This window comes from Cydia strobilella, chromosome Z (genome assembly GCF_947568885.1).
Source record: "Cydia strobilella chromosome Z, ilCydStro3.1, whole genome shotgun sequence".
Taxonomy (NCBI): Eukaryota; Metazoa; Arthropoda; class Insecta; order Lepidoptera; family Tortricidae; genus Cydia; species Cydia strobilella.
Genome location: NC_086068.1, coordinates 58,665,794 through 58,692,987, shown reverse-complemented (window position 1 = coordinate 58,692,987; position 27,194 = coordinate 58,665,794). Strand labels below are relative to the sequence as shown.

Sequence of the window (27,194 nt, the reverse complement as noted above, 5' to 3'; positions counted from 1 at the left end):
TTCTTGATTTTCCAGGCACGTTTTTTCCTTAGACTGTATCCATCTATTACGGAGTTATATCTATCTTTGCCAGGAATAATGATCAGGCGCCATGTTGCGGAATTTCATTGGAACTAATTTTTTCAGACTGAACTGAACTGTCACCCTATACATGAGAATAACAGCGCCCTCTTGACAATGATCATATATTACTGGTCAGGCTTTAAATTCATAAAAAAACATATAGTGTCATGTTAAAATTACATAGGATCAGTCGTATCTATACACTACATGCAAACAGTTTAACAACATATACATTATAGCACCTAGATATACAAAAATATACATTGGAACATTTTCTATACTACAAACTATTCTAAAATAATAAAATCGTCATTTTGTGCGTATTAGGGCCTCTTGCCCCATCCAGGGTTAGCCACTAACTCGGGGTTAACCGGTTAAACCCTGTGCTAACGGATAACTACGTGTTAGTGGCTAACCCTGGGTGGATGTGGCCTTTCGCGCCACTTGCACCATCCCACTAACCCGGGGTTAACCGGTTAAACGTTAAGAGCCCATCAACGTGCTCACTAGCGCCACTACTAAATAATTGTGATTATTTAAATTTAACGAGTGGCGCTAGTGAGCACGTTTTTGACCCAATCAAATAAATTTCTCTATTTCACTCATAGACATAGTATAAACAAGTAGTTATAGACGCGCCACCGAGCGACCGGGGGTAAGAGTAAGAATATTCATATAAAATTTGGGCAGCGTAGGATTTTTTCTCTTTCACTTATAAATTTCGGTATTTAGCCATCGCCTCCTACCTATGATGCCCCCCGGTCGGTGATAAGGACAAAGCATGGCACTATTTCCTCTTATAGGAATCGCAATAAGAATATCTTTCTCTATCAAAGAGTGTCAGGCCCTTGATTTCACTGTTACAGAGGGTTCTAAATATATTTAAAATCAAAACAACTGCTTCTGGGTCTGGCGTGAATCAATCTACGAGTACGTATAGTTGGTCAAGCAAATCTTGTCAGTAGAAAAAGGCGCGAAATTCAATTTTTCTATGGGACGATATCCCTTCGCGCCTATATTTTTTAAATATACCGCCTTTGTTACTGACAAGATTTGCTTGACCAACTATATATTGTTTGCAAGAATAATTCTATTCTGACTACCTAGATAGGTAACCTATTCTGAATTTCTTCAATAAAATACTAAATCGACTCTAAACACATTTTTTTACTTTTCTTTCTCGGACGGTTTTTTTTTACAAAACGTCAAAAAATAAATATTTTACAAAAAATATTTACAACTTCTTCGAAACAAAAACCCATCAATTATCTGTATCAGTCGTAAATTAAAAATGTAAAAAAAAAATATAGACCGAACGCCATACACAGACTTTGAAGTGACAAAGCGTGGTGCCATTACAAACCTCATATGTGCCATTTTCAACCAAAAGGGTACTTACTATCGCTTGTCAGTAAGGCGCTATTTCCATATAGCTTCAATTAGAAATCAACCTTATCAACAAGCGACAATGTGGTCACTTTTGGTTGAAAAGGTCACATATTTTCATAATGGACGTATATTTTGGCAGTTACACATTCACTGCAAACTCTGTGCAAAGATAGTTTGGTCCGACTCTGGTAGTCAATTTTTGACAAAAACACAATCCAAAATTACAAAGTTCATTTTAAATATCCAGAAATATCTTCACCAATCAATATCTTAAACCTCCCATTTCATTGAAAAAACCTATCAAATAATCTGCTCCTGACTATCAGTCGGCGTCGCTTTAGCGCTGCAGCAAGTTATTTTAGGGCTATTCTCTCTTACTTGTTCAGTATCCTCCTTACAGCACGAACTAGAAGGCTGATGGACTTCCACCTTATCTTTACAACAACTGTCACCGAGCAACTGCGCGTCTTCCACGTTCGGCTCCTCTTCGTGACAGTGTTTCTGTAAAGTTTTAACTTTAGCCACTTTAGACGGACATTTGGCTCCGAAGTGACAGCTGGGTGGTGTGTCCTGGGATGAGCTGGCGCGGAAATAATGGGAGGGTTGGATGCAGGTACGCGTCTGACAGATGAAGTAGTCAGATTCCGTGGTGAGAGAGGCGTCCAGGAGCGGCGGTGTGGAGGTTTCAGCTGTAAGAGAAGTGTTTTTTTAGTTATACTGTACATATCGCCGCTATACTTACTCAACCTCTTATCTGCAACACTCATTTGATGACAAAAACACCCGTATTCCGAATGAAAGAAAAGCGACATTTCTATCAAATGATTGTTGCAGATATGAGGTTGAGTAAGTATAGCGACGACATGCAGACGCCATCAGACATATTGGAGCGGCCAAGGTGGTCACAAATATCTTAACACGCTTCTATAGGGAATATTACGCGAAACTGCGCACGGGGCGCCACTACCACAATCTGAGGGTCTATCGCAAAACAAGAAAATCGTAATTTCGTTATCTAACATCTCTGTAGCTCTTGCATATTCGAGCGATAAACAGGTAGATAGCGACATTTCGGATTCGCGTTTCCCGTTAGGTTCTCTGTAAACAAACCGCCTCGATGCATCAATCTCATATTTTATTATCTCTGAAAACTTGTCAAAAAACTTTTAAGGGCACAGTATGTATAAGTTACTCTATGGTTTCCTAATAAGGCTAGTCCTGCACTCTGGTGGCAGAACATTGCAGTAATATCCCCTATTGAATCAAATTAATTTTAATACGTGTTATAGTAGCACTGAAACTAAACTGCTAAAATATATTATTCTTACACTATTCAAGCTAAAGACCACTAGAGATGGGCCGAATATTCGGCAAGTTTTCCAATGTTCGTATTAGGCCGAATTTTTCGGTTAAAAGTCCCGAATATTTATTATTTTGTTTGTCTTGTTGCAACACTATAAAAAGTATAAAACGTTAGTTCCTCCACCAAACTTTTAAAGTACTCTCTTCCAACAAGTTACGGTTTCCGTTGTCATTTAACACATGATTAGACATGTTCGATCAATAGTATGTTTTGACCATATGGAGAGTTGGAATTTTTTTTAAGCGTTCCTTGTCTTGTTTTACCTGTTTGTTTCTGAGGAATGCCAGGGAAGCGATTTATCTTCGGTTGCTAATGTGATTGGATTGAAGCGTTTTCAAATGGTTTTTTAGAACTATACAGATTAGTTCGTTAAGGTCTGTACCGAATATTCGTGCAACGGTGTCGGATTGTTGCAAGTTAAATAATAGGTTACTTAACTTGAACATGTTATGAACTTTCTTATGTTGTTGTTATAAGATATTTTATTATTGTATAAAATCTACTGCGGATGGCGTACCGAGACAAACCTTATTGGTTTAACGGTACTTTTATAATTAAGTTGTATATTATGTGTATTTAAAAAATAAAATAAAAAAAAGTTCAGCAAACTCCATATTCGGCCCATCTCTACTAGATACCACTACTACTAGCACTGGATCCGATCCGACTACCCGATTTTAATACACCAACACTCGTATCAACTATAATAATCAAAGCTCAGTTTGATGGGTCGTTGAAATCAGGGATGTTGCGAATATTCGCATCCACATCCGCAACCACGGAACTTCCGCATTATTTTCAACATCCGCATCCGCATAAAATCGATGCGGAGCTTAATGCGGATGCGGATGTGGAACAGGTAGGTACAGGAACGTCTTAGCGGCGGCGTAAGTACTAGGTAATTTCGTCATTAGCCAATAGGAATCTCGTTTCGTTTTTGTGATTCGTCGATCGAGCACTTTAGCCTATGACAGACAGCGACAAAAAGTGAAAAGTTTGTTTTATTTGGACTTTAGTATAGTAATGCGATTTTAGGGCACCTATATTCTTGTTCAAATACCAAGTTTCGTTTTTTTTTTAATAAAAATTACTAAAGTGTAATATTTGACGTTTTTTATGTGCCTAATCTCGACATCCGCATCCGCGTCCGCGGATGTCAAAAAATCGGCATCCGCAACATCCCTGGTTGAAATTACCAGCATTTACCGTAACTACTGCTACAAGCGGTTATCCCACGATCCGATGACGGTGTGAAGATTGCCTAAGACCGTATATCTTAAGCCCCCTCCATACTCGTGCGCGAATCGGGGCGCGAAGCCGCAAACGCGAGTGTGGAGTCTAGTTCGCTAATCAGCGTAATCGACTCCACACTCGCGTTCGCGCATTGGCTAACAATACCGTTCTTCGATAAAACCTACCAAAGATTTTCTATCTCTAGAAAACTATAAAACGATAAAAACTATAAACTGGTGAAAAATAAAATTAGGTTGTCCATTGAAAATTTAAAATTTAGTAGTTTGGTTACTTTCGTTACCATAACGTCCATGTGATAATTTCATTATTAGTAGGTGTTTTCTATGTATTTAAGTATTTATATGTATATTATATATATCGTTGTCCCATAACACAAGCCTCCTTGGGCTTACCGTGGGACTTATTCAAGCTGCGTAAGAATGTCCTATAATATAACTATCATATTTAAAATGGTCCAGTGTGACCTGTAAAATATTTTTTATTGGACAATGTTTAAAAAAATCATAAATAAATAAGTATTCATTTCTTTCAAAAACCGGTAGACAAAAATGAAGATAAAAGATTGAAGAACCGATAGCCGTTTGTCTTATAATTCTATATGTAGTGCAAAAGTAGGAGATACGATTCAAAACTTGTCAAAAATCGATTAAAACCGGTAGCCCCTTAACAAACACACCCCTCGTCCTCGCACATATCTGGCAGAAAAGTAGCATAATAGATAAAAACAGAAATACAAATACATGTAAGACTACCAAATTAACTACATTGGACAAAAGGGAATATTACACAATCTGAGGGTCTATCGTGAAACAAGAAATCGAAATCCCGTTATCTAACATCTCGGTCACTTGCATATTCGAGCGATAAATAGGCAGATAGCGAAATTTCGGATCACGTTTCCCGGTATATAGCTCCTCTGTAAACAAACCGCCTTGACGCATTAATGTTATCTTTTATTATCTCTGAAAACTTGTCAAAAACCTGTTAAAGGTTACAGTATGTATAAGTAACTCTATGGTTTACTAAAGTCTAGTGCTGCACTCTGGTGGCAGAACATTGCAGTAATATCCCCTATTGATAAACGCCATAGATCAAAATTAAACACCTTATTAGCTCAGTAATCGCGCGGCCGCCGTCCGAATTCAACCTCCATTTCATGCGACACGCCTACTTTAAATCCCGACCTGATGATATAGCAGATTTACGGGTAAGTGGACTGGCTATACAAGGCAGTAGGGATGTTGCGAATATTCGCATCCGCATCCGCGGAACTTCCGCATTATTTTTAACATCCGCATCCGCATTCGCATTATTTTCAACATCCGCATCCGCATAAAATCGATGCGGAGCTTAATGCAGATGCGGATGTGGAACAGGTAGGTACAGAAACGTCTTAGCGGCGGCATAAGTGCTAGGTAATTTCGTCATTAGCCAATAGGGAACGAATCACAAAAGCGTTTCGTTTTTGTGATTAGTCGATCGAGCACTTTAGCCTATGACGGACAGCGACAAGAAGTGAAAAGTTTGTTTTATTTGGACTTTAGTATAGTAATGCGATTGTGGGTCACCTATATTCTTGTTTAAATACTAAAAGTTCATTTTTGTAAATAAAAATTGTTAAAGTGTAATATTTGACGTTTTTTATGTGCATAATCTCGACATCCGCATCCGCATCCGCGGATGTCAAAAAATCGGCATCCGCAACATCCCTGGTATAGGATGATATTGTTATTGGCCACTACAATGAATTGAAGTGGCCAATAACCATAGCAGTCGGCCTACCAGGTCGCGAGTTCAAAACTCGCGCAAGCAATTGATTTTTAAAATTAATTTTAACCTTTTGAATGCCAACGACGGCTATACATGAAAATGGATAAATTTTAAAATGAACGTGTCGTTCAAAAGGTTAAAATGTGTGTTATGTGCAACATTAATAAAGACAGACATCTCTTTAGCTAGATGGAGTTATATAAGAGAAGAATCACGTAATAGCGGACCGGACTTGCAACTGAAATGAAAAACGTTTCGTCAACTTTGCATATTTTTGGGCATTTTTAATGAATAAAGTTGTTGATAAGCTGAATTTTAAGTAATTTCAGTATGTTACATTCCGATCCCTTATTACTGCAAACAATTATTTAAACACCGTTACGTTACGCAATGTACTATTGTTTAGCAGATCAGATTAGTTTAAGCTCAAGAAATCATCTCAGAAAATTCCAACTACTAATATATATACCACTAATATTTTTCATGTTTATTATAGAGTTGAGTATGTACAATCTCATTCCTCGGTTTATCAAACGAAAGTGACGCCGTGACACAACGCAATAACATACCATGAAACGAAAATTACTCAAGATACATAGGATAAGAGACTGAAAGGAAGGGATAGGATAAGAGGAAGATGATGAGTAGCATTTACCTGTGAGTTAAAGAGCGCTAAATTGAAATTAAACCTTTTGAGCGCCAATGACGCCATATCACGTCGACAGAACTTTATTTTTTATAGATGTTTTATCAAATTAATACGAATAGTACTCTTTTTCAATTTTACAAGCATTAACTACCACCATGTCATGAAATAAAACTATGAAAACGGATTATATCGCGTATATTGAATTTATAATACATCCCAAGCCAAGGAGAAGCGTTACATACCCAGAATGCTGCGCGAGGCCATTGAGATTAAGAAATATCCAAACTTTAATAGGGAAGATGGCTTTTCTCTTCCACCAGCTTGGGATCCTGTAGTCCACCTGATAAAGGAGCAAGCGAGACATAGACTGTGAGACCGTAGTGTTGGATGATGCTGGACATTCTGATGTTTTGAAAAGATGTGTCCCGCCGAGTTTGTTGCCGGTCCCATATTGGGATACCCTCCTACAATTTAGGAGGGAATTAAATCTTCTCGGGTCCGTGGTGTAGGGTTGGAGCCGGCATAGTTTATTTTTATCGCGTATATATATATATATCTTTACTTGAAAAATAATTATAGTGTATAACTAGCCTTATGAACCGATTTTGCATGTACAACCAGCCTTAAAGTTTGTAGTCTATGATTGTTCATTATTTTAGTATGTGGGTATTTTTGCATTTTGTAATTTTTCCTCAGTCACCCGTTGACCACGAACGCTGTAAAGAGTTCGAAACGTCGGGATGTATTATAAATTCAATATACGCGATATAATCCGTTTTCATAGTTTTATTTCATGAGTAACTATCGTGGTAACCGAAGACAATATTATACCACCATGTCATTGGCCGATCGGTTGTCAAGTTACCTATTTAGCACAAAAACGTTTTATAATGTAATTATACTTATAATGAATATATATTTTGTCATGAATTGGGTCGCTGCTATTTAAAAAAAAACACATTTTGTCTTAATTAAAGCCGGACACTTGTGTAAAATAAGCATATTATAACTTATGGGCAATAACAGTTATTAATATTTACTAGAACAAAAAACTTTTTAACTTTACCCCGTAATTCTACGTGTGACCACAGAATAAGTAGTATTATACAGAACGGCCACGCACGCCCCGCCCCGACTCGAATTACTTCGCCCCGCGACAGAAATCTGGCGGACTTCTGGCGTACTCTCAGTACTATTTTTAAGCAACTTACACTATGACGCATGCCGCGTGTACAGACGTGCCGTTCACACATAGAAACGCAAGTGATTTTTGATGTATAGCGTGTCCGTGTGACACATGGCGCTCAAAAGGTCAAACAAGTCTACAAAATATATGGGACATGTCTGACTTGTTCAGGTTCGTGTTTCGCGTCTGCATCTCCACTCCGTCCATGAACTTGCACAATTTGCCGTCGCAATCCTCCCACGTACACTTGGTGGTGTTGCAACGGTCTTGAATGACAGGACAGGGTTAGGTTAGGGCAGCGGTTCTCAAACTTTTTTGACGACGGAACCCTTTTGGAAAGCGAAATATTTTCACGGAGCCCCGAATTTAACATTATCGCTCGTCACTGCGGACCATATGGGTGAATCAACTTGTCACTCGTTGCCATGGTTACGTTCTCCTGGGTCACTCTTACAACCCCGATTTTATGGTAATTAAAATAACTTAATTAATGTGGCTGACGGGACACAATAACAACATGGAATAGTTGATTCACCCAAATATTCCTATAGAAGAGCGGATTTTAACAAGCATTCTCGCGGAGCCCAAACAGAGGCTTTGCGGAGCCCTATAGTCTGTTTTTTTATTCCGTAGACTATGTGAATAGCAGTATGTGTCACATGGTAGCAAAATTAACCCCACCTTGGGCAACAATTGAGTCCCTAACCACAGTAACCACACCGTAAATATGTAATTTTGCTCCCTTGTGACACAAATGAACTATCTGTTTCTAACTGGTACACACAAACAGCAGCACTCTTGTGGACTTTATGCCCTTTCTATAGTATGAATTATATGAGATGATTTTTTTCGGGCTCGGGCCCTAATCTGTTAAACAAAAGCGTTTCTTTAAAAAAAGAAACAAAAAAAAAAACATTTATTTCGGACAATTCGGAATTTTAAGAGCGGTCTTCAGCACGTGCCAAAGCAACCATGTGTTTTAAATAGCAACTATCTTGACAGTATTAAGGTTCAAATTTATGTGACAGCTTCAGAGAACAATCAGGGATATTTGGAGATAACAAAACGTGTTATCTCCGAATGGGCTGCTTCATGAATTTGAACCATATAAATATAAGGGTAAATTTGCTTTTTAAACGGGCTTGTTCCCGTTACTTATGTCGGGGCTATTAGCAGTGAGCAGTGTAACCACTGCATAAAAGAAACAAACGCTGTTGTTTAAGGCGGTTCCCTGAGCCAGAAGGCGAAGAATCTCCTTATATGATCATATTTTTCTAAGAGGCGTTGATATTCGTAGACGTGGAAAAAATATATGTAGTTCTGGACTATATTATCTTTAAAAACATAGCTTCCGATACACGAATTATGACACTTCGCTCGATACAATTAATTCCCAAAGTAACCTCTAACTCGGACTTTTAATCAAACTTTACTCGGTTATTTATTATGTGATACTATACTATTTATAACAAAAAAAGAAGAAAAACAATCTTAACTTAAATAGTAATTTCATAGCTTTCGAATTTCGATATTGTAAGGTAACGTTTTAAAATAAATAAAAATCGACAAAATTCGTTCAAAATGGACACTTGGCGCGCATGATCCTTCCCGTTCTTTCTCGCGAAGTGTGACAGTGACAGCGGCAAACCGATGGAACGGCCTTAACATATTAGTACCCCAGCCCGAAAAAAATCATCTCATATAATTCATACTACAGAAAGGGCATAAAGTCCACGAATGGACAGTGCTGCTGTTTGTATGTACCAGTTACAAACAGATAGTTCCATATACGGGCCATTTAGTTTACGAACCAGGGATTTTTACCGGTATAACTTAAAATCAAAATATCACGTAGCATTTGAAATATTTCTTTGATATTGTAGAATGGTATTTAGGTAAGGACAATGAGTTATCAGATTACCTAAATGAAATGGAAAAATATACTCAAAAAAACCGATATACCGAAATTGAATACCGGTTAATTTGTATGAAAAATATACCGGTATCCGATATGTTGCGAACTGTAAGTTAGCAGTGTGGGGGGTAGGTACCTGTGTCATCGCACTCTGGAGTGCATATCACGACGCGTTTTGTGCGGAAACATTGCATTTGAAGTCTCGTCAGCTTCGGACCGAATAGGAAGTAACCTGCCGAGCAAAATATAGGTACATGTAGGTAGTTTATTAAGGCAATAAGGACTATATCACAAATAAATCATACACATATCATTTAATATACATTTAAACCGGCCAAGTGCGAGTCGGACTCGCGCACGAAGGGTTCCGTACCATTACGCAAAATACGGCAAAGAAATCACGTTTGTTGTATGGGAGCCCCACTTAAATATTTATTTTATTCTGTTTTTAGTATTTGTGTTATAGCGGCAACAGAAATACATCAACTGTGAAAATTTCAAGTGTCTATCTATCACGGTTCATGAGATACAGGCTGGTGACAGACGGACACAGGAGTCTTAGTAATAGGGTCCCGTTTTTATTTTTACCCTTTGGGTACGGAACCCTAAAAACTAACACTATTTATAGTATTACCTCTCGCGTCAAGTGCTGGGACATATGACAGTTCATTTTTAGGGTTCCGTACCCAAAGGGTAAAAACGGGACCCTATTACTAAGACTCCTCTGTCTGTCTGTCTGTCCGTCTGTCTGTCACGAGGCTGTATCTCATCAACCGTAATAGCTAGACAGTTGAAATTTTCACAGATGATGTATTTCTTTTGCCGCTATAACAACAAATACTAAAAAGTACGGAACCGTCGGTGGGCGAGTCCGACTCGCACTTGTTATATGACATATGGAGTAACGTAAAATGTTGGTAGATATTTTTTGGAAGTTCAATACATTAATTGATATAGAAATGTAACATTTGAGTAACAAAAAAACGTTGGAACATATTCAGTTATTTCTAGGGTGATAGGAAATATGTTTTTGCCTTTGCGTGTCGCAATTTTTGGGCTGTTGCAGTTAATTATCACGCATTTTTTTAATTTTCACGGACGTCCGACTGCAACAACTGACGCGCGTGCACTGTTAAGAGCGACAGTCAACCCCGAGGATTTCTCGGGGTTCGGACACGCGAAGTAGATGCATTTGCGTCATCTATATCTGGTCTGTTGTTCGTATATTTTTTACTAGTTTTTTTTTGTGTAATTTGACATTTAGACTGGATACAACTCTAACAAAGTATCTTATATTTTATTGATTCCATATTTGTAATTGTGTTTTTGTAACTTTTGGTTGATTTTATTGCTTGTAAAAATTGACATGTAAAGTGCCCCTGTGGCCTATTTGTTGAATAAATGTTTGATGTTAGACGCTAGTGTGGGGCGAGCCCTGATAATTAGAGATGCAACGAATAATGGCTTGGCCGAATACCGAATATTCGGCGGAGCCATCGGCCAAATAGCCGAATATTCGGCGGCCGAAGTTTTACCTAAAATGAAGTAAATTCGAACGCGCGCGTGCGTGCGCTGTGCAAGTTGCAACTTGTTTCTCGCTGTAGGCATGTCTTTGATAGAAATTGCGCTTATTCTTCACGCAGTATTGCGGATATTGCGGTGCGTTACTTTTGGTCGTGTGTGTAAAAAATATGTTTGTAGCGAGTATTATCATTTTGTCTTTTAACCCTTAAATGCATAATGATGTATATATGCATCGTATATTTGATGGTCCGTGGCTCAATATGCAGCTATCCAAAATATTATTCCCTCAATCTATACAACATGACACATCTATTTCAATTTATTAAAAAGTTATACAAAAAATCATGCATTTAAGGGTTAAAACTGTTTGTGTGTAGTGTTTGTTTACTATAAATGTATAGTATAGCAGGAATATAAAGACATGGCAACCAAAAGTGTTACTTTTTTACCCCTCGTTTACCGTTATCTACGTGTTAACGTACTATTCGGTATTCGGCCGAATACTATGCCATTATTCGGTATTCGGCCGAAAGGTGAAATTGTCGCCGAATAGGCCGGATACCGAATAGTGGCCGAATATTCGTTGCATCTCTACTGATAATGACAAATGTGACCCTACTTTTCAGTGAAATGTATATACCAATGACAGTGTATGATTATTACTGAATAAATGATATGATATGATACTATTCTCCTACCTAACATCATGCCAAGCACCACTGCTAGCATTAGTTCCACGTTGTACACCATCACAGCCAACATCAGAAGATAACCGACTATATTGTGAAGCAAGAACACGGTTGTTTGGTGGGTGTTCACTAGCATCCTGAAAAAGAAAAACATCTATACCAACACCGAATACATTATTTACAGATGTAGTGAATAGTACCAAAGAGAATAGAGTGTATAGAGGCTTATTGTCATAAAATTTTGTAGTCACAGTAAATTTACTGCTATCTATCGACACAGGATTAAAACTTTTAGAACGCCATATGACTTTGATCCATGTTCTTTCACTGATATGTGTTAAATTTGTTAAATATCAAACGGTGTCGCCATCTACACGAGTATAGGCCAAAGGTATGGCGCCATCTTTTCGAGCATAATTTTTTCTTGATTTTCGTGGCACGTTTTTTTTTCTTAGTTTTGTGTCGCATTTTCAAATACAAATTTATTTTGTATGAATCGTCACAAAACTGACTCCCAAATATTGTATGAATAACTGGGGGACATTTTTTTTCCTTTTTATCCTCGTGATTCAGTCGAAATAACCCTAAAGTTGTTAGTTTTTCGAAGAAAAGTAAATGGTACACATTTCATAAATAAAAAATACCTGGTCTTTAAAGACGCCCATCTTCCGACCTGGCCGTGGCTGGCGTTGCGACTGGTACCGGGCTCGACGGGGAGGTCCCTGGAACGAAGCAATTAATATTTTAGTGTGTATTTATTTACGTTGTTTTTTTTTACTATTTCGGATACTTTCAACCAGGGACCGGCCCGTTTTCCCTTATAAAGGATTTTGTACGGGTTTTGCATACCCACCATGCCCTTTACCCGACAAAACCCTTTTTGCTTTTAAAGCCCTTATCTAAACGGTATCCCAACACCCATACAAAACCCTTATCATCCGTTCACCAATACCTTGCATATTGCTTTAAATGGTTAGCCTTATAAAGGGTTACCCTTTTAGCACATTAAGCGTGCTAATTTAAATCGTCAACTTTGTTCATAAAGCACACATTACTTCGCATCCGACAGCGAACGATCGTCGAACGAATGCCTCAAAAATATGTGAACACGACTTTATTATCTAAGGTGTAAGAGCGTACACATATTTTTGAAACTTTGGGAATGTATATATATTTATGCCCTTGACTGTACTCGGAATTGACAGTGTACATTTTACTAGAGATTGTAAAAGGATTCATATGTATAAATGCCAATCATTACTGGCCACCTGCAAAAGTTGTATTTGGAATTAATAAGCAATAAGGTAAAGATTTAGGAAAAGCGCTAAATTGTTAGGGTGACCCTTATAAAGGGATTGCAAGTCATATTAGGATAGCAGTAAGCAAATGCAAAGGGCATTATTGTTTGGTAAGTTTTTCGGTAAGGGATAGACAAATGAATGGGCTAGCAGTTCGAACTGGTAAGTCTTTTACAGGGTTGGCGGTCTTAAAGGGACGCCAATTGAAAGGCTTTTATCGAGGAAAGGGTTGTCCGGTCCCTGCTTAAAACATTTATTATTTAATTAACCGATACCGAATACAAAACTGCCTGGACATGTCCCTTATCGTTCTGGCTTTAACCTATATCAATGAATAGTGTAATTTTTTAAATAGGGAATATTACGCGAAACTGCGAAGGGGGCGCCACTAAAACAATTTGAGGGTCTATCGCGAAACAAAAATCCGGCCAAGTGCGAGTCGGACTCGCGCACCGAGGGTTCCGTACTTTTTAGTATTTGTTGTTATGGCGGCAACAGAAATACATCATCTGTGAAAATTGCAACTGTCTAGCTATCACGGTTCATGAGATACAGCCTGGTGACAGACAGACGGACAGCGGAGTCTTAGTAATAGGGTCCCGTTTTTACCCTTCGGGTACGGAACCCTAAAAATGGAAATTTCGTTATATAACATCTGTCACTCTTGCATATTCGAGCGATAAAGAGGCAGATAGCGAAATTTCGGATTCGCTTTTCACGGTAGGTTCTCTGTAAACAAACCGCCTTGATGCATCAATGCCATATTTTATTATCTCTGAAAACTTTTCAAAAACCTTGTTAAAGGTACAGTATGTATAAGTTACTCTATGGTTTACTAAAAAGGCTAGTGCTGCACTCTGGTGGCAGAACATGGCAGTAAAATCCCCTGTTACTCTAAAATGTTAAAGAATCCGTCTCGTGACTCTTATTTAATCTAAAGCCTATCTTTTGTGGATCATTTTGTGTAAAAGACTGAGTTCTAGATAAAGGTACTCACTATACTTGTATTGACCGCGATATAGACCGTGATTACCTTTTGTATTATTTATGAGCTCCCGATATTCAGTCTAATCATAGAGTAACTTATACTAGAGCGGTACTGTCATAGTAAATTTTGTAACCACAGTAAATTCACTGCCATCTGTCGACACACTTTAAAACTAAAAATGAAGATTTATAAAAATACGATAAAAAGTACTTAAATATGGATAAATGATTTTTTTTATTTGCATTAGTTATTTTTATGATTTTGACCCATGTTTTTTTCACTGATATGCGTTAAAATTGTTAAATAACAAAAGAAACCGTCAACGCCACCTATATGACAGTAAGCCAAAGCTAGTAGCGCCCTCTGAACGAGAATCAAATTTTCTTGATTTTCGAGGCACGTTTTTTCTTTAGCCTGTATCCATCTATTACGGAGTTATATCTATCTTTGGTCTAATGAAACTAACCGTGAATCATTCAAAAACTCTAAAGTTACTCAAACTTTTTTTGTTGAAATAAAACATCAGCTGTGTGAATAGATAGTTTAAAACGCTTCTACACGTATCGTGTTGCTGATAACACAATCAAACAAACACAAATAAATTAGCACTAATGAGTCAATCGGGCGTGAACAGGCAGAATACAAAACACAGCTCATTAATTGTGCCATTTTCAACCAAAAGGGTAATACTTATTGTCACTTGTCAGTAAGGCGCTATTTCCATATAGCTTCAATTAGAAATCAACCTTATCAACAAGCGACAATGTGGTACCTTTTGGATGAAAACGTCACAATTACATCGAAACGATTGGGAAAGTCGGTTAAAAAAAAACCGGACAAGCGCGAGACGGACTCGCCCACCGAGGGTTCCGTACTATTTAGCATTTGTTGTTATTATCGGCAACAGAAATACATCATATGTGAAAATTTCAACTGCCTATCTATCACGGTTCATGAGATACGGCCTGGTGACAGACAGACGGACAGTGGAGTATTAGTAATAGGGTCCCGTTTTTACCCTTTGGGTATGGAATTAAAGTATATAATAATTTGACCAAAGATCTAAGGGACTGTGACACTTGTCCGGTTAGACAGTTGGAATACCAACCTAACACATTATCTCACACAGGCACAGAAATGACTTCATTACACGAGGGCCGTATTTATGTTTTAAAATACTAGCAATTGTTTAGTATTATGACCATTGTGTTCAATTTTAAAAACAATGAACGTACGATCAAGTACATATTGGTGGATGGAGTTGGTTAAATAGACCTACCTTTCATATACGAGTAAGTGGGTAATAGTAGATTGTTAACCAAGGGATGGAAGGCACTCTTTCATGCTGAGGTATTTTGGCGCTCGAACGCAGTGAGAGCGCTAATAGTCCGAGGCAGAAATGATGCCTTTCAACAGAGTTAAACACTACTTTTCATTTCGAATACGAGGAAAGTAAAATGCATGTGTTTTTTTAAACATGACTAAATACACATTTTTATAGTATTTCTTGAGGGTACTTTCATTTAACAATTCAGACAAAAGTATTGTTATTTATGAAATGGAGAGTCAAATATCAGAATGGAAACTGCATAACAAATCCATTTAAACTCTAATTTATCGTAAAAAAATTTAAAAAATCGTACTTCGATCGTAAGATGCTCTCTCTAGTGCAGACACGTACTATCATTTTCTGCACACCTTTTAGAACACAAATGACCCTCTTTCAGAGCATGAGAGATGAAAAAGTTTTAGACTACACTTTTTTGATAAAGGGTGACTGTCTGGGGGGGGGGGTGCTAAAAGCCGGTTCATAGACCTTGAAAGAGCACGAAGGTATTTCAAAAAGAATAGATTTCCTACCGAACTACTATACCAAATTAGTGGACTTCTATCTGTCAGAAAATTGTACATTCTGCAGACTTCCTTAATCTTTTGACCGCCAAAGACGGTAAATCACGTCGTCGACATTTTGTGCCACTCACGCCGCCGACGTCATTTGCCGTCCAAACTTAATTTATCAAAGACTCTTTAATAAATAACTATATTTCTTTGTTTGTATTTGCATTATTTTATTTTGCCCTTCTACTTTATTGTATAACTTTATTACAATTCAACTATGAATAGAAGGTTAAAAAAAAACAACATTATGTTATAATACGACTTACCCAGTAAATAGCATAGCTAGCCACGCCAAAAACGGCACTTGACGTCGCCTAGTGATGTGACCGAGTCATGGAGGAATAATATTATTATATGAAAGTAACAATCTCCTAATAGAAATCGTTTCGCGCAGTTCCGACAAACACGCTAGCGCCATCAATAATAGATATGGCTTAATCCCATACATTTTGTAATAGGAGTTGTTTTTGCTAAAATAACTGCTATTTGTGCTGTTACGGTACTTGTTTTCGTGCTTAATTTAAACAACTTGGTTTGAAAGACGGTACTGACCTTTTGTGATAATGTAACCCCTTATGCATTTATTTTATTGTAAAGATACTGCAGTTTGCTAATTAGTAGGTAATAATAATCGACAACGGGTTTGCACATCTCTGAGTAACGCGCGCTTATCAGTGTTCCGTGCGCCCATGACGGCACTTCACGTCCGATGCCTGACGTCACCACCAAGTAGTGATGTGGCATTATTGAGAGATTTGAGTGGAAGTTACAAGTACATTTTGATATTTAACCTTTTGAACGCCAAGCATTGACGTAACTCGACGTGACACCGCAATGAAGCAAAATAAAACCTTAGAGAACAATAGTGATTACAAAACAGGATATCGATATTTTCACTGATTTCGTTTTTGACATACTTAGATTAGAAGAACCACTACACAGGTGTTTTACAATATAATATTAGATAATTCTAGCTTTTAGCTCTACTAAAAACCTTTAAATAACGTATTTAAATATCAAAATGTACTTGTAACTTCCACTCAAATCTCTCTGGTTGGAACTGCGCGAAACGATTTCTATTAGGAGATTGTTACTTTCATATAATAATATTATTCCTCCATGACTCGGTCACATCACTAGGCGACGTCAAGTGCCGTTTTTGGCGTGGCTAGCTATGCTATTTACTGGGTAAGTCGTATTATAACATAATGTTGTTTTTTTTTAACCTTCTATTCATAGTTGAATTGTAATAAAGTTATACAATAAAGTAGAAGGGCAAAATAAAATAATGCAAATACAAACAAAGAAATATAGTTATTTATTAAAGAGTCTTTGATAAATTAAGTTTGGACGGCAAATGACGTCGGCGGCGTGAGTGGCACAAAATGTCGACGACGTGATTTACCGTCTTTGGCGGTCAAAAGGTTAAATACGTTATTTAAAGGTTTTTAGTATAGCTAAAAGCCAGAATTATCTAATATTATATTGTAAAACACCTGTGTAGTGGTTCTTCTAATCTAAGTATGTCAAAAACGAAATCAGTGAAAATATCGATATCCTGTTTTGTAATCACTATTGTTCTCTAAGGTTTTATTTTGCTTCATTGCGGTGTCACGTCGAGTTACGTCAATGCTTGGCGTTCAAAAGGTTAAAAAAACATAGGACTCTACCATTCAACCCAAACTACAAAAAGAAAAGGTTGATCGTCAATATAGCTAATCCATCTAAAACTAGAACCTCATTTGCTAGCTCACAGTTTAACATAAAATCCGCACACCTTTACAATAAAATTAATAAATTACTAGACATACACTCAAAATCTTACCATGATTGTAAAAAGCTCCTAACATATAGGCTAAAAACTTAATCATATGATGAGACAGAGAACTTACTACGTTGAATCTAAACAATCGCACACACACACACACACGCGCGCACATACACACCTACACTCACATCACACATCCACACACGCTCTTACACACACACAGAAAAGATCTCTCTTTAAGCTCGTATTATTTCATACATCTACATGTAACTTTTTAAATTGTGTTTCTTTTAAATTCTAATGTAATATAAATCTAAATTCTAAATTTTGGTTCCTTGGAGCTTGGGACGGATGTTGGTGTGGGATGCTACCTGCGTAGACACACTGGCAGTGGCACCGTCCCACCTCCAACGGACTAATGTAAAAGCGGGCGGAGCGGCGGAAAGCGCCGAAATTTTAAAACGTAATAAATATAAGAGCCTCGGTAGAGAGTATCATTTCGTTCCATTTGGAGTTGAAACTCTAGGTCCATGGTGTCCCAGCGCGCATAAGTTGTTTGCAGAAATCGCGAAGCGTCTGGTTGACGTAACTGGTGACCGAAGAGCTGGCGGCTTTCTCGCACAACGTATCAGCATTGCGATACAGCGGGGAAATGCCGCCAGCATCCTTGGTACAATGCCTCAAGGGCCTATTTTATATTTAAGCTAGTTATTAATTTCGTTTACGTAGTACCACTGTATATATCTTGTATGTAAATAAAATTTAATTAACAATTCTAAAATGTTAGATTAATCTATATGTTTGTTTAGTTTAGGTTACTTTGTTTACATAGTTATATAGTTTATAGTTAGCATGTTACATTTAGAATTGCTTGTATTAGTCATGTTATTGTCTTTATTTAAAAACATAGTTAAGGAAGAGCGGTGTCTCCTTTTTTTTTTTTTTTTTTTAACATTTATGGCCTGGATGCGAGTCCTTTAAGCCAAGCGGTGTCTCCCGACACAGGCATTTTTATGCTTACTGGGCGGCTCCATCCCTTTAAATAAATTTGAAGAGCTAATTTATTAAATAAAGAATTTTTGTATTTTTTTGTTTTTTTTGTAATCAACTTTTAGAACACTTAATTTCGTGTCCCTAGACTCCCTAGCAAAGAGAAATCGATTATTCAAAAACCATGTTGATTTTTTTACTTTTTTGTCTACACGGGCATTATTAGATCCATGAGTATTAATTTAATTTAACACATTAAAATTAACAACTTGATCAGATAAAAGTAACATTTTGTACTGTAACGCAGCAGAAAAAAGATTTCTCCCATACAAACATCAGGGACACAATTTTTAGGGTTCCGTACCCAAAGGGTAAAAACGGGACCCTATTACTAAGACTCCGCTGTCCGTCTGTCCGTCCGTCTGTCCGTCTGTCTGTCTGTCACCAGGCTGTATCTCGTGATCTGTGATAGCTAGACAGCTGAAATTTTCACGGATGATGTATTTCGGTTGCCGCTATAACAACAAATACTAAAAACAGAATAAAATAGAGATTTAAGTGGGGCTCCCATACATCAAACGTGATTTTTGACCAAAGTTAAGCAACGTCGGGCGGAGTCAGTACTTGGATGGGTGACCGTTTTTATAGTTAATGGTACGGAACCCTTCGTGTGTGAGTCCGACTCGCATTTGGCCGGTTTTTTTGTATTTTAATATCAACTCTATCACCATATAACATTAAGGTGCAAAACGCTAAACTTACCGGCACAGCAGATTCCGTCGCTCGTCAGACCTGTAAGGATACAGCTGTTTTTGGGCGGCGCGCTGCACTCTCGCCAAGTACACCTGTGGAATTAAGACTATAGTGAACGGTGTATTCCCATTTGTCCCCGACGGGCAAAGATGGGAATAGGCGCTTCATGTAAATCATTCCCAGCTGTAACCACCTCATGTACGGCGGCGGTCACGTGGGGCGCGGACAAATGGGAATAGACCCCGCTTCTCCCTACAAAAGAAGTCCCCATTTCCATCTGGGTATTGTGTTATTGACATTATAGAAAATACTTTTACACAATTTAATGTATATTGACCATAGCGATGCCCCTGTTTTTTTTTCGTTTTTTAAGCGCGCTAGCGGACGCCACCTCGCAATCGCGCCAGCTAGTGGCAGTGTTGGCCGAACGTTAATTGCAATTAACCATTAACCAGTACAAATTGAACCATAAACCGTAACGGACGGTTATGTTCCTGAGGACAATTTGTACTGGTTAATGGTTAATTGCATTAACGTTTCGGCCAACACTTAGCGGACGCCCTTTAAAGCTTCATTGATTATTGGATTATTTCTCTTGAAATTATGGTCAATCGAGATCGATAAGCACGACGACCCGAAGATAAAATATTTTGTGAAAACGGCTGAGAGCTGAAGCCCTGATAATAATATTTTTGCGTTTTTTTTACAAAAACTACTGCTAGAAAGCCTAGTTTACTAGAAGCTTCATATGTGGCACTTCTTATCACAAACAGCACTATCCAGGTGAGAGCGAACTGCCAGCGCGTGGTGATGTCGAGGCCCGAGAACAGGAAAGGCCCGAGATCGTAGCCAAACCACATCCACACATGGCTTGTGGTTATATTTCTATGGACATACCTTAGAAGCTTCAAATAGAAGCGCCACCACAAACAGCACTATCCTAGTGAGAGCGAACTGCCAGCGCGTGGTGATGTCGAGGCCGGAGAACAAGAAAGGCCTGAGATCGTAGCCAAACCACATCCACACAGGGCTTGTGGTTATATTTCTATGGACATACCTTAGAAGCTTCAAATAGAAGCGCCACCACAAACAGCACTATCCAGGTGAGAGCAAACTGCCAGCGCGTAGTGATGTCGAGGCCGGAGAACAGGAAAGGCCCGAGATCGTAGCCAAACCACATCCACGCATGGCTTGTGGTTATATTTCAATGGACATACCTTAGAAGCTTCAAATAGAAGCGCCACCACAAACAGCACTATCCAGGTGAGAGCGAACTGCCAGCGCGTAGTGATGTCGAGGCCGGAGAACAGGAAAGGCCCCAGATCGTAACCAAACCACATCCACATATGCATGGCTGACGGTTATGTTCCTGAGGACAGAAAACGTTATAATAAATCAATATTATAGGACATTATTAGAAAAATAGGAGTAGGAGCAATAACTTCCGAAAATATTCATTTTATCAAAGACATGGCGAAACTATATCCATAGAGTAACTTATACTAGAGCGGTACTGTCATAGTAAATTTTGTAACCCCAGTAAATTCACTGCCATCTGTCGACACACTTTAAAACTAAAAATAAATATTTATAAAAATACGATAAAATGTATTTAAATATGGATAAATGATTTTTTTATTTGCATTAATTATTTTTATATGATTTTGACCCATGTTCTTTTACTGGTATGCGTTAAAATTATAAATAACAAACGAAACAGTCAACGCCCTCTATACGAGTGTAGGCCAAAACTAGTGGCGCCATCTGATCGAGAATCAAATTTTCGTGATTTTCGAGGCACGTTTTTTCCTTAGACTGTATCCATCTATTACGGAGTTATATCAATCTTTGCTATATCATATCATATCGTTTATTGCATGTGTGTTACAATAGGTATTGTTTTATAGTTTAGGTTACAACATGCACCCGTCAGGGCATAACAATTAACAACATAGGTACTTACATAGGTACAGTCAACTGTAAAAATATGGGTGCACTTATCACACTCAAAAATATGTCCCATAGCTCTTATGTCATCGAATTAAGAACTATGGGACATTTTTTTGAGTAAGTTATATGCACCCATATTTTTACACTTGACTGTACTACTTAATCCTATACTTAACATAGGTATACCTAATATTTAACATGGCAAATTACTTGCTTATTTCAGTTATTTCAAATTTACAATTTTATATTCATTATTTTAATTTGCACAATTTTATTATTTATTTAAAAATGTCAGTAATGAATTCGTTTAAGGAGTAATAGCACTTTACTGACTATGTTATTTGGTAACTTATTATTATATCCTTATAGCTGTATATTGAGGACTGTTTGATAAAAAAATTATTTCTGAGGGAGGGATCATAGATCGATATTGTTTTACGAGTCTCTTTAAAAAAAAAGTAAGGCTTAAGACTTAGTTGTAAGGCTTAATACTGCTACTAACAAATGAAATTTATTATATAATTTAATATTAATTTTACATGTAATTTAATTGTATATGGACATGGTCTGAATTAAAGAATATTCATTTCATTTCATTTAAATAAATGTCTGTTTTTCCATGCATAGATGGCTATATGCATGGAGGCCTTTGCCCAGCAGTGGGACACTAAATTAGGCTAGTAAAAAAAAGATGGCTATAGTTAAAATGTACTGGCATGGCAGTGGTAATATTCATTTTTGAAACGGGGTTTCTCCTAAGGGTTCCTAGTTGACTACGGAGCCCTAAAACGGTCAAGCCAGAGTTGTAGTAACCCCAGTGGCGGCGTTAGAACCGAGGAGGATGCGTCTAGGTCGCCCCGCCTTCTCCGTTTTGGTTTTCCTCTGCCCCGAAATCCATCCTGTTGGATCCAGTCAGTGGATAGTTTGAGTAGTTTAAGCGCAGCGCTCCGGGTGCTCCGGATGCCCGCCCAGTCCCATTTTAGCTTGGCGGCCTTCATATTTACTTATAAATAACATAGTACAAATCAGTATCTTGCTGCCAAGCCTTAAACTAATCCATGGCTGGCCATAGTAACTCACCAACCGCCTGAGCTAAACAGTATAGACCTATAGGGCTCCGATTGTCACCATTCGGGTACGGAACCCTAAGGGCGTCCTCTAGCGGCACGGTTACACGGAGCGGGTTAACGAAAAATATTATGAGCAACGCTAACTGGCGCGGACGCGTGCGACGGATTTTATCAACAATGACACCAGCGTGCGTGCGCTCCGAGCAGCTAGCTCGCCCTAACGGCCCGGCCACGGCGGCAGCGGCGAGCGGCGGCCATAGGTGGGAACGAAAGGTCCGATCGCTGTGTCTCACTCAAACCTATGGCCGCCGCTCGCCGCTGCCGCCGCCGCGCGATGTCGTGACCGGGCCGTAAAAATTGCATCAAAAGTTATAGGTATGCGCGACTGAAGTACTTAATTGATAATATACTCGTAGATATATAGTTGGTCAAGCAAATCTTGTCAGTAAATAAGAACAAAAAAACTATACTCATCCTTTTCTTTTGGGTGCTAGTACTAGTGTAAGACAAAGATAGTATGATTCTCTCTGTCTATGTTTGAAATGAGACAGTCCCTTGACAAACTATATATCTCATGTTGTATTCATATGAATACACGTGACACACGCCATGACGTCACGAGATCAGAACGGTCAAGCGAGAACAATAGACCGTGTCAAACTAAAATAACTAATAACAATGACTATGGACGGAACGGGTCAAAGAACGAATGTTTATCTATTTACGATATCTTGGAGTCGACTGAAGTAATACAAATTAGCTAAGTACACTACCGCTCATAACTATTTAGGCACTCTTAATTTGTTCCATACAATTGTATACAAAATCGACTTTCAGAATTATACCGCTAAGTCGCAGTCGGGTAACAGTTTTTTGTGCAGTTTACTTCTTTAATTTAACAGACATATCGAGCTTCAAAATGATGTGCAGAATATTCGTGTACATTGCCAATTTACCAAAGCGTAAAAAAATTCCATAAATCGTTTTCCAGTACAAAATCGTTTTATTTTGTATGAACTAGTACATAAGGGTTTTTTAAATCGTTGCATAAATAAAAGTAAACACGAAATTTTAAAGAATGTCTTTGGCAACAATTTGAGGCTAAATATATTTACCTAAATAAAAATTCAATCCAACATGTAAGAGAGTCATTTGCCTGCGATCGAACAGTATAATTTTGAAAATAGTTTTTGTATACAATTGTATGGTGAAAATTGCGGGCGCCTAAATACTTTTGAGCGGTAGTGTACCTATCTAGAGATGCAACGGATCGTTGTTTGGCCGGATACCGGCAGTTCGGCCTGACCATCGGCCGAAATTCGGTATCCGGCCGCCGAATATTCGGCCGGCGGAACTATTCTTAGGTACATTTCGATTTTTCAGGTGCGCATTGTGCAGGTTTTGTCTGTTTCGTGGTGAACGTTCGCGCGGACTCATTTCTAGGGGTCGAAATTAGTGCGCGGACTCATTTCTAGGGGTCGAAATTAGTGCGCGTGCAAGTGAGTGGAATGTTTAACCTTTTCGACGCCGTGTCAAACACAAAAGCTGTCTTCCAGACGCCACGTCACCGAAGTGTTAAAACTGAAATTGAACTTTGTACATATGCATGTAGGTCTATGTTGATCTGACCGATTAATCGGTCGTATATATTGGTCATTGGCGTCCAAAAGGTTAAATTGTTTTAAAATAATTAACGAGTACGATTATGACCGTGACTGTTTCTTAAATTCAATTTGTTTACTCCGAAATCAAGCAGTTACTATCCGGTATCCGGCCGGATAGTAGGTCACTATCCGGAAATCGGCCGGATATTAAAAAAGGGGCGGTTAGGCCGGATACCGGATAGTAACCGAATATCCGGTGCATCTCTAACCTATACCCCCGCGTCGGATGATGGTCTCTACGAATACGACAGTTCATTTTATATAGTCAGTGGGGAGATACTTATTCATATTTTATTCATATTCATATTTATTTATTGCATCCATGGTACACAGGTGTTACACATATAATAGTTTCACATGGGCCCTGGTAGGGCAAGGCAATTATCTTAAATCTAAAGATTAATTTATATATGTACAATATATTTGACAGTGTCTTATTTAACTTTTAATAATTTCATAGTTGTATTATATAATATATAGTTATTTCTAAAGTCAATAACTGATTTTATTTTACCAAAATTTATAAAATTAAAATTAAATATACAATAATAATATACATGCTTAAAACGATTGTAAGTTGATGTCAAAAATATCGATACCTATATAATGTCAATTTCAAGCTTAAATTAAAAATTGTAAAATGAGACATGTCCAATAAATACACTAAACTACAAAAGAATTACATTTCATCTTCCAAAAAATCTTTAAGCCTATAATAACACTTATTAATTAAAAAGTCCTTTAACTGCTTATTGAATAGCGTTTCTGATGTCTGCAATTTAATGTCGTCGCTGATTTTATTATAAATTTTGATGGCCATCATCACACATGGCCTCACTTCGGGCAAACTCGGCTCTGTTCGGCTCAGCATAGCTCCGAGCAATTATTAGGGTTTCCACAACTTGACGTCCCTTTGCGTGCACGACCACAGTTAAGATAGACTTGAATTTTGACAACCCTAAATGGCCGAAAGGGATAGTGCCATACATTAGAAAGGGACAGCATGATTCGATCCTGAATTGCTGTCAAACTTATGTAGGAAGTGTCCTTTCTGTACGGTAGTACTAAGGTATAAGTCTCATCTGGTAGGGGTTAATTAAAAAAATGTGGTATTTTCTATAAATTATTAACGATGCTCCGATATAAATACAATGCCGTGCGACGCTGTGCGGCGTAAGCGCCATCGACAATATGGTCCTTTTTCATAGAGAATGCCCCAAATAATTGAAGAAATATGTTTTTACCATATTTTTTACTTAAATGGTATATTTCTAAAAAAAATAATGTGCTATTGTTACGTTTATAATGAAACATGCACATTATTCGTATATAAAGGAGAAATCCTTGATATATTTCTAAAGGGGGATTAAAATAATAAGGAAGATATAACACTTGTATCAGTGTATCTATTATCTTTATCTAATATAGCTTATCAGTTAATGCCCTATAGCTAGAGTTTGGCTTTATATTTAGAAATAAAACCGGCCAAGTGAGAGTCGGACTCGCACACAAAGGGTTCCATGCAAAAAACGGCAAAAAAATCACGTTTGTTGTATGGGAGCCCCACTTAAATATTTATTTTATTCTGTTTTTAGTATTTGTTATTATAGCGGCAACAGAAATACATCATCTGTGAAAATTTCAACTGTCTAGCTATCACGGTTCATGAGATACAGCCTGGTGACAGACAGACAGGGGAGTCTTACAATAAGGTCTAATTTTTATCCTTTGGAAACAGAACCCTATAAAGATCAAAAGTAAGTTTATTAACATCCAATCCAATACAATACAATATTCAATAATTTTCGATGATATTCAGTGCAACTAGTGCAAGCAAAGTGTAAGTTATAAAACAAAACTTTATATCTATAAGATGTATAACATATATACAAGTACTTCATATAAATATGTGCATATAATATATAATGTTCGTTTATGTACTAATATAGTTTGCACATACATCGTAGCAAATTAAAAACACAAGTCTAAGTTCAAGGATATATAAAAATAACCGTTTCTTATTAGAAAGCGTACCTGTATGTTGCCTCTGTCAATTGAAACTCCAATATCTTCTGTTTACCATCAGCACACTTCTTATCACAGCCCTACATCCTTATCAATGCGATAAACAGAAAATAAATAGTATAATTACAAGATATCTTTATACTTTTGAACTTATTTTAGGTAAATAATACTATGGAACTATTAGCGAAAATTATAGTACTCAGCAAGGTAGGAATGCGAGGCGCGTGATATCATTTAAATCGCGATAATAAGGTGAAAGTGAGTTTTTCAATTAAAATTCGTATAGAGAAAGGAAGGTCGGACCGTGCGAAGAAAAGAAATAATTTGATTTGAATCTGCCAAATGTCAATCTGACGTTTAGGAGCAATTACGAGGTTTGCTTTAGAGAAATTAGGGACTGGTATGTATTATAAATAATAATCGATTCAACACGATGGCCAAGGGTATGCGATGATTTTACCCTTAAAGGCCCTCCACACTAGTGCGCGAATCGCGGCGCGAAGCCGCAAACGCGAGTGTGGAGTCTAGTTCGCTAATCAGCGAAATCGAGTCCACACTTGCGTTCGCGGCTTCGCGCCGCTTACTCTGGAGCGGGCTTTAAATGCATGATTTTTCTTTTTGCCCGAAATGAATATGTGTTGCGTAATTGTTTGCTGATTATGGGAAAAATTATAACCTCGATTTTCACTGCGAAATTAGTGTAAGAAGTTGCATAGGCTAAATCATATTTATGTAAATATATAATTTTCAGTAAGAGATATATGAAAAATTTTACTACCATCAGTTCCATATCACAAAACAAATCCAGTTATTATAGCGACAAAGCTTTTTTCAACAAGTGTCCTTAGAGTAGATCAATCTAAGTGTTTTTTGATAGGTCATACTTTTATCTCTAAATGATGCATGGAGTTTTATTTTTGTATAGTGGCATTATTAATCAAAACAACAAGAAAAAATAATAATCGATTTATTATTACATATCATTTT

General features: G+C 37.6%; 1 protein-coding gene across 2 annotated transcripts; it reads right to left on the bottom strand.

Moving 5' to 3' along the window:
- Positions 1–620: 620 nt before the first annotated feature.
- On the bottom strand, positions 621–26,533 carry LOC134755186 (uncharacterized). 2 transcript variants are annotated; one of them, XM_063691696.1, is made up of 7 exons: positions 26,217–26,533; positions 20,716–20,867; positions 19,508–19,590; positions 12,447–12,524; positions 11,812–11,939; positions 9,726–9,821; positions 621–2,141 (listed from the first exon to the last, which is right to left on the bottom strand). In XM_063691696.1, the coding sequence occupies exons 2-7, from the start codon at positions 20,848–20,850 to the stop codon at positions 1,753–1,755; spliced, it is 909 nt and encodes a 302-aa protein (XP_063547766.1). In that variant the 5' UTR covers positions 20,851–20,867; positions 26,217–26,533; the 3' UTR covers positions 621–1,752. The 2 variants fall into 2 exon arrangements, with proteins under 2 accessions (XP_063547766.1, XP_063547767.1); XM_063691697.1 differs by lacking the exons at positions 20,716–20,867; positions 26,217–26,533 and adding an exon at positions 20,556–20,681.
- Between the last annotated feature and the right edge of the window lie 661 nt (positions 26,534–27,194).